General features: G+C 46.6%; 1 protein-coding gene and 1 pseudogene across 2 annotated transcripts in view; both read right to left on the reverse strand.

The window, feature by feature from the left end:
* PTGR1 (prostaglandin reductase 1) overlaps positions 1-8,603 on the reverse strand; it is a 29,830-nt gene extending 21,227 nt beyond the window's left edge. Inside the window, exons 1-3 of one of the 2 annotated variants that reach the window (XM_040239293.1) lie at positions 8,340-8,563; positions 7,567-7,712; positions 7,025-7,140 (exon numbers count right to left, since the gene is read on the reverse strand). In XM_040239293.1, the coding sequence (XP_040095227.1) occupies positions 7,025-7,130 (106 nt within the window). In that variant the 5' untranslated portion in view covers positions 7,131-7,140; positions 7,567-7,712; positions 8,340-8,563. Of the gene's footprint in view, positions 1-7,024; positions 7,141-7,566; positions 7,713-8,339 lie in introns of both variants that reach the window. The other variant, XM_040239282.1, reaches the window with a different exon arrangement.
* On the reverse strand, positions 3,110-4,874 carry LOC120863063 (annotated as a pseudogene).
* Positions 8,604-9,096: the final 493 nt, after the last annotated feature.

Genomic DNA, 9,096 nt, shown 5'->3' on the forward strand with positions numbered 1-9,096 from the left:
GTCATACCGGTCTATTATTCAACTCCTGAAAATAATGACTTTTTAGAGAGGCGCTTATATTTATGATATCCCCATGATTAAATGTATACTCAAATTTGTGTTTTAAAACATATATTGAGGGGCTTCCGTGGCAGTCTAGTTAAGACTTAACCTTCCAAAGCAGGGGGGCTAAGATCCCATATGCTTTGGGGCCAAAAAACCAAAACATAAAACAGAGGCAATAATGTAACAAATTCAATGGAAGACTTTAAAATTGGTCCACATTTAAAAAAAAATCTTTAAAAAAGACACATTTAAAATGCAAACATTACACAGATGGTAGAATAACAGTATTCCAGTATCTCTAACACAAAATGGTATGTTATTTAGCACATTAACCTCTGCTACTGAAAATTAATTTTATCCCAATTGTATAAAACCCATCATGTAGGACTTTTGAGTACATTAACCTCAAAACATTCCTAAACAAGATAAAAAAACACAGACACTTGAATATAGATTATTAGTGACAAAAAGCAGAGACTACGATCACGTGACTAAGGGTCTTTACATATAAACTTGAGGTCCTTACATATAAATTTGAGGTCTTTCACCGGTCCAAATATAGAAGTAAGAGCTGAAGAGCTGACACACTGGAAAAGACCCTGATGCTGGAAAAGACGGAGGGCAAAAGAAGCAGGTGACAGAGGATGAGATGGTTGGATGGCATCACTGACTCAATGGACATGAATTTGAGCAAACTCTAGGAGTCTTTACATATAAACTTGAGGTCTTTCACTTACCCAAACATGGAAGTAAGGACTATTTACGAAACTCTGACAAGAAAATCAAATCTCCAAGAAATTTCACAGCAAAGAATTTTCACAAAATGCTGTACATCTTGACTAAAGTTTTACAAATGTCCGAGTTATAGCTATTTGACTCCTAATTCTCCCCCTTTCTCCACTCCAGTATAACCCACAACCCTTACTGATAGTCCAATAATATCCTCTATGCAAAACTCACTGCTCACCTTGAGATTCAGAGCATAAAAAATGGTTATAATTTCAAAATTGTCCCATTTATTTTGGACATCTGTGGTGCTGTACATTTTACAGCACCACAGACGATGTCAAGAGTTTAGATATCTCTGGCACTATTTCATTCAATAATATTAACCAATAAGAATGCGTAGAATTTGAACATCTCATTGGAAGTCACAGTAGCATTTTAAAAATAACCAAAATACTTAAGAAGCATTTTCATGTTTTAAATTGTGAAACATTTAAACTGTCAAATTCACTAGGAAAAAAATGTCACACACACACTTTTATCACCCCGTGAGAACAAAGCATCAGACAGTTGCTACTGAGACACATTAGGGCTTTTTTCTTTTCTTTTTAAAAGAAACTGTTACTGAGCCCAAGCTCGTTCTGCTCGCCAGAGTGTGGAGGGGCTCACTCTGGCACTGACCAAGGGTGCAGCAAAGCTGCTGTTGTGCCCCAAGTAGAAAGATGTGACACAAGAAATCGGCCAGGTCTCAGGAAGCAACGGGCTGCTCTAGCGAGGTCATCCTCAAGCTCTCAAGGAGCGAGACATGTGGGCAGCAGAGACCGCGATGGCCCCGCAGGAGGAGTTGACATGCCTGTTCCTGGGATCGCTGTCTGACGTGGCAGGCACCCTGGGCTCAGCCTGCCACTGGCTTCCCTGGTCAGTTTTGACTGATGAAGTGGCCAGGGAGCTGGCATCCCCGGAGCGGAGCTCCCACCTGGCCGCTTGCACAGTGGGTGTGCAGTGGGCACAGGCTGGTCTGGTGGGCTACAGCTGCGGCGGAGTGGCCTCTGCCTTAGAGGCCCATGCCAGCTGGCTCCAGGGAGAGAGCAAGAAAGGGCCCATCACACTTTGGGTAGGCCACTATTACAAAACTACATTTAGTCAGGTTACTCCCTAGCTTCTTGGCTTGCTGTTGTCTGAGTCTTTGCGACCCATGGACTGCAGCACACCAGGCTTCCCTGTCCTCCTCTATCTCTCTGAGTTTGTTCAAACTCATGTCCATAGAGTCGGTGATGCCATCCAGCCATCTCACCCTCTGCCAACCCCTTTTGCCCTCAATCTTTCTTAGCATCAGGGTTTTTTCCAATGAGTCAGTTCTTCACATCAGGTGGCCAAAGTATTGGAGCTTCAGCTTCACCATCAGTCCTCCAATGAATACTCAGGATCGATTTCCTTTTGGATTGACTGCTTTGATCTCCTTGCAGTTCAAGGGACTCTCAAGAGACTTCTCTAGCACCACAGTTCAAAAGCATCAATTCTTCAGTGCTCAGCGTTCTTTATGGTCCAACTCTTACATCCATACGTGACTACTGGAAAACCATAGCTTTGACTAGATAGACCTTTGTTAGCAAAGTAATGTCTTTGTTTTTTGATATGCTGTCTGCTGCTGCTGCTGCTGCTGGGGTTTGTCATAACTTTCCTCCCAAGGAGCATGCATCTTTTAATTATATGGCTACAATGCAGTGATTTTGGAGCCCAAGAAAATAAAATCTGTCACTGCTTCTACTTTTTCCCCTTCTATTTGCCTTGAAGTGATGGGAAGAGATGCCATGATCTTAGTTCTTTGAATGTTGAGTTTCAAGCCAACTTTTTCCTTCATCAAGAGGCTCTTTAGTTTCTCTTTGTTTTCTGCCATTAGAATGGTATCATCTGCATATCTGAGGTTGTTGATATTTCCCCCCAGCAATCTTGATTCCAGCTTGTAACTCGTCCAGCCTGGCATTTCACATGATGTACTCTGCATAGAAGTTAAATAAACAGGCTGACAATACAGCCTTGTCATACTCCTTTCCCAATTTTGAACCAGTCAGTTGTTCCATGTAAAGTTCTAACTGTTGCTTCTTGACCCACATACAGGTTTCTCAGGAGACAGGTAAGGTGGTCCTGGTATTCCCATCTCTTTAAGAATTTTCCACAGATTGTTGTGACCCACACAGTTAAAGGCTTTCAGTTCAGTTCAGTTCAGTTCAGTCGCTCAGTCGTGTCCGACTCTTTGCGACCCCATGAATCGCAGCACGCCAGGCCTCCCTGTAGTCAATGAAGCAGAAGTAGATGTTTTTCTGGAATTCCCTTGCTTTCTCTATGATTCAACAAATGTGGGCAATTTGATCTCTGGTTTGTCTGCCTTTTCTAAACCCATTTTGTTCTAGGCTTACCAGCTTATAAGAGAGGACAGCAATGATGCAGGATACTATATGCATTAAAACCCATTTCCCCTTTGTGACTGGCGAGAAGCCTTGTGAAAGAACAGTGAGGGCAGATAAGGCAGGTCAGGCTCCACATGTTTCCACCTTACATACACATCACTGACCGGAAGGCTCATGTCCTCCAAGTCCACAGGGTCACAAACTTGTTCCCGAGGGCCATTTTTACTTTGAAGTTTTAGCAGAGCTTGTTCAGTCACTGTGGAAGCTCGTTCTATTGGAAAAGACAGTCAAGCCTTTGAAGTTCCCTGGCTTGACCTTGGCAAGAGATTCATAAAATCCTCCCTCCAAAGGGTTGCTGCGAGAGGCTATGGAATGTGGGGTGGCTGCCGCATCACTGGCAGGGCAGAATGCATGTTTGGATTCCGAAGGACTGTTGGATGCTCTTCTGTGTACACAGATTTCACAGCCTTCTTCCTGTGGCATAGAAGATGCAGATCCACGGGTCCTGCGGCACTACAGTGGCACCCAAAACTGCTTGCATCCAACTGTGCCATCAGCCTGCACATAGAAAGTTCGAGACGATGTTACAGTCTCAAAGAGGGTATCTCTCACCATCATGTCACTTTGTTACATTCCTGGACTTGATGGAGCTCTTTATGTGGCTGTACACAGAGAGGTTCCTTTTCCAGTTCAGATCTGAAGTAGGCTATTGTATCTCCATCCAACCGAAAATATCTTCTCTTTCAGTTTTTCATCACTGCTCCTTGTTCGACACAATAACCAGCTTTGATCACTGCACTGTCTGAAGGCAGTTTGGGAGTAAAGTAAGGAAGATGGCTTTGTGACTGCATCACCTTATTTCTGTCATTAGTTTCACCACATTCGTTTACTTCTTTTTGCTGAGTTGGGGTAACAATGGGCACACCACCAACAGTGTCAGTTCTGTAAGACATTTGCTCCTTTCACATTCACCTTGGCGAGCTGGGTTATCAGAATGAGGCTGTGATGGGCAGCTGGATGGGAGAGAGGCTCAAGAAGGAGGGGATATATGTATACTTGGTGGCTTAGTGGTAAAGAAGCCATGGGCCAGTGCAGGAGATCCCTGTCCAATCCCTGGGTTGGAAAGACCCCCCCGGAGAAGAAAACAGCACCCCACTCCAGTATTCCTGCCTGGGAAATCCCATGGACAGAGGAGCCTGTTGGGTACAGTCCATGGGGTCAAAAACAGTCAGACAGGACTTAGCAACTAAACAACAAATAGCTGATTCACATTATTGTACAGCAGAAACCAACACAACATTGTGAAGAACTTACCCTCCAATTAAAAATAAATTTAAAAAAAAGAAAAAGATTAATATCTCGTTTTGGTAATGTAATTTTTACAGCTTTGTTCACCACATTTACTCATTCTACTAGATCCTGCTGATCACTGACTTGTAACAAATATTTTCTCCTTCCTGCATTCACAACAAAACAGAACTCAGCCTTTGGCCTTAGTTGCATCATTGACCTTTGAAATGTGGGTAAGTTTAATGACTCCAACAGTGATGACGGATCCAGAAAGCAGGTTTTGTGGATGATCCATGTACCAAACAAAACTCTCTTCTCTGGGATCCAGTATGAAGTACCTCGGAAAAAAATTCCCACTGTTTTCATTTTCTTCACTGTCTCAGTTCAGTTCAGTCGCTCAGTCGTATCCGCGATTGAGTCGTATTCGCTATTGAGCGTATCTTTGCGACCCCATGAATCGCAGGCCTCCCTGTCCATCACCAGCTCCCGGAGGTCACTCAGACTCACGTCCATCGAGTCAGTGATGCCATCCAGCCATCTCTAAGAAACCACAAATGCGGTTCTGACAAGCCACGTAAAGCCTTTCCCAGCTTGAACATTACACAGCGCCCCGCCTATCCCTCGAGCCGCCCAGCGGGCTTCCGCGAGCTCTGAGCTCTACGGGCCGCGCCTCTCCCTGACCCGGCACCGCCGCGATTATCGATGATTGTCGACTATTGCACCAGTCTTCATGTCAGCCCTTGGCCTGGAGCACCCGCGCAGACCCGCCCCATGTCCCACAGGTACCGAGCTTCGGGTTGGGGAGCGGGGGAAAGAGACGGCCCCCACGAAGGCTCGCCCACGCACTGCGCACCAGTGCCGGCGCAGCCAAGATTTCGGAGCAGGCACTCCCTGTGCTTTCTCTTATTATCTGTTTACTCAGCATTCACTTCATGCTTTAACATAGATTATTTTCTATGATGTTCTGAACAATTATTGTTTCCATTTTATTAAAGCTTAGATTAAGTATCTTGCCCAGGGCCACATTTGTAACTGCTATGCCACAGGGCTCACATAGGGTTTTATTATCAGCCCATTAGTATTTTACAATGCATGCATTTTCCTGGAGTGACTCTCATGCACCCATCCTCTGGAATTTTGATTCTGGGTTTTGGCTTTTGCAACCTAGATGGATAGATAACAGTAACCGTGTTAGTAAATTGCATGCCTTTACCTACCTGAAAACAGCCCTTAGCTGATGCTCTGCAAAGTTCATCTCCAAACATGTGATGGGATGCCATGCCATTTTTCTCCCTTCAACTTCCTCAGGCTTGCCTCATCCCTCCAGTGCCCTCAAGGGGATGGGAGGCCCCTCAGTGAAGAGGCTTTTCCCTCCTTGTTTGCTCCAGGGATAAGTCTGAGCTTTGCACACAGCTGCTAGGCAGTGCAGCCCCACTGTTACCATGGGACTCACTGGGACAGAGAGGGAATCCTCCCCCTTGGCTGGCCAAAGTCAGGAAGAACAATGCCCCCAGGCATGTGCTGCAATCACCAAGAAGAGGGATCCTCCAACATGACATAGAGGCTTCACAGAGACAACCTTGGAAAGGTCTCTGCGGTAGATGTGAAAGGGCCACAGATGTGAAAGGGCCACAGATGCTACCCATCCCTGTGTGAGAGCGTCTTTGCCATCTTCCCACCAAAAAGTCTATGATGGGACCTCCCTGGTGGTCCAGAGGTTAAGACTTCACGTTCCAGTGCAGGGGGTGCAGGTTCAGTCCCTGGGCCGGTAGCTAAGATTCCATATGCCTCTTGGCCAAAAAAACCAAAGCATAAAACAGAAGCAATATTGTAACAAATTCAATAGTTTAGTAGTTAGTCGCTAAGTCCTGTCCAACTCTTTGGGACCCCATGGACTGTAGCCCACCAGGCTCCTCCCTCCATGGGATTCTCCAGGCAAGAGTACTGGAGTGGGTTGCCATTTCCTTCTCCAGGGGATCTTCCCGACCCAGGGATCGAACCCAGGTCTCCCGCATTGCAGGCAGACGCTTTAACCTCTGAGCCACCAGGGAAGCCCAACAAATTCAATAAAGGCTAAAAAAAATGGTCCACATTAAAAAAAAAAAGTCTTAAAAAGGAAAAAGGAAAAAGAAGTCTATGGCCATACTATGAATTTGGGCTTAGCTATGTGACTTGCTTTGATGAACAGCATATTAGCAAACAGTCCTTGCATATTGGAGCTTGCCAGTTCCTGCTGCTCTAGATTTATGAAATCACAGTAATAAACAAAGAGCTCAAACCAGCATGTTAGAAGGGCCACAGAGAGGAGAAATGAGGAGTGCACCCTGAGCAGAAAGCCAGTTAACATGACATGTGAGTAATGCCCGAAGGAACCATTTAGCCCAGATAAGATCTACAGAATGCTTGCCAACTTAATCCGGCCTAAACTGCCAACTCACAGAATCATGATCTAGTAAATGATTGTTTTAAGTCTCTAAATGTTGGGGTGGTTTGTTATTCAGCAAAAGTGAACTGACACAGTCTCTTCCAACTGAAATTTCATGAGTATGACTTACCTCCATCTTTTAAGGGTGGGAGTTCAACTGTCTTCAGTTCAAAGTCACTGTTAGTCGGGTAACCTACAAAGTGTTTCTTCAGGGTCCAGCTCTTTGCATGAACCATCCTGAAGCTCCTAGAGTACAGTGAACATGTAATCAGTGTCATGATGTGACTGATTTCTTACCGCTCCCTGAGTGTTGCCCGAAGACAAACAGAGGGTTTACCCATCATCAACTCTCTCATTTAACCTCAGTCATGTTTATCTAGTATTCATTGTTCCTGCTGCTGTGCTAAGCACGGCATACTTATCTCATTTTACCCTCATAACTTCCCTGTAAGAGGGGTATTATTATCATTACCAGGGCACAGTGTACAGATGAGGAAATGAGTCTACCTTAGAAATCTCCAAGGCAAGTAATAATATTTACCCACACAGACTTTTCCTAGCCACTGCTAAGGCTTCCTTAGGAAGTGAACAGATACCTGGAGTGCAAATATTCCATTTCTCTCCTCATATGAAGCGAATTCTAAGAAAAAGCATCAAACACAAAGAACCTACTAGAAGTCCACGCACGTCTTTCAGACAGAGCGCTGCCTTCTAAGACAAACAGTCTCCAAAACTCCTGATAGCCACTGGGTGGCGATGCTGCTCAGCCTCATTTTCAAACGCGCGTTTTCTTTGGCAGCAAAGAAGAAATCATTTGCCTGCACCCAAGGCCAGGAGAAAATTCAAGTGTCCCCGAGCTCTTGGGTCAGAATACTTTGCTTGGAGCGATGTAGGTGGTTCGAGCCACAACCTGACTGTTCCTAATTGCCTTTCCCCTCTAAAAAGGCAGCCGCTGAGAATTCTGGACTCGCCGTTAAGTCCGGAAGCACCCCTGGAAGGCGGACGACCACAGACGCAGGCGAGGATCACGAGAAGTCCCACCCGCCTGAGAATGGGGTCCAGGTGGGATGCTCGGTCCAGGATCACTCACCCCCGGATCCCGCCTTCTCGCCTTGCCCATACGCGGGCGTTAAACTTCCGCCTTTCTTCTTCCACACTTGTGCCACTTTTGCTGTCCCCCAAGTTCCTTGCTAGCCCCCTCCCCGGTGCAGGGGTCTACGCCTGCACCCCAAATGCTGCCAGGCCATGCCCTTCTCTTAGGCAGCCATCTGCGATCTCTAAGAACCTGCAGGGAGCAGGAACATGGCCGGGACATCCTGCTTTCAAGTTTCCTCTGAGTGCGAGACTCAGAGGTTACCCAACGTTAGGAGACGGCGAGCACCGGGCAAACGCTGTGCCATGGCGGGTCTAGGTACCCTAGAGGTGGGGAGGAGACGTTTACTTACGAGTCTGCAGGATCCACTTCCTGAAGCAGGAGGTTGGGACTGCGGAGCAGAGTTGCGGGAGCAGGAATTTAGGGCTGGTCTCAACAGAGGGTGGGGCTTCCTCCGGGGCAGGACTGTTGGGAGGGTTTACAGGAGGGAAAACCAGGGTTCCAGAAGAGAGAGAGAGCGAGCCAGTGAGCGAGCAAGCGAGAGAGACAGACTGTGTGTGTGTGTCTGTGTGTGTGCGCGCGTGCGCGTGCGCGTGTCTGTGTGTGTGTAGGGGGTTCTTGCAACATTAAAAGCCTCCATTGGAGCCCTACCCGGGTAGTACTGTATTTGCATCAGTGTCTTAACTGGAAACCCACTGCAAGAGGCTGCCTAGGAACCAGCCGTTCCCCAGCCTCCCAGGCAGGGACGAGGAGTACAAAGGCGGGTTCCCTAGCGGCCTGAGCCAGAGAGTTCCTCCTCAGCCTTGCAGCTTTCAGTTCAGTTCAGTCCAGTCGTTCAGTTGCTCAGTCGTGTCCTACTCTTTGCGACCCCATGGACTGCAGCACGCCAGGCCTTCCTGTCCATCACCAGCTCCCGGAGTTTGCTCAAACTCACATCCATTGAGTCGGTGATGCCATCCAACCATCTCATCCTCTGTCTTCCCATTCTACTCCTGCCTTCTATCTTTCCCAGCATCAGGGTCTTTTCAAGTGAGTCAGTTCTTCGCATTAGGTGGCCAAAATATTGGAATTTCAGCTTCAGCACCAGTCCTTCCAATGAATATTCAGGA

The sequence above is a fragment of the Oryx dammah genome, unplaced genomic scaffold (assembly GCF_014754425.2).
Source record: "Oryx dammah isolate SB20612 unplaced genomic scaffold, SCBI_Odam_1.1 HiC_scaffold_1, whole genome shotgun sequence".
In the NCBI taxonomy this organism is placed as follows: Eukaryota; Metazoa; Chordata; class Mammalia; order Artiodactyla; family Bovidae; genus Oryx; species Oryx dammah.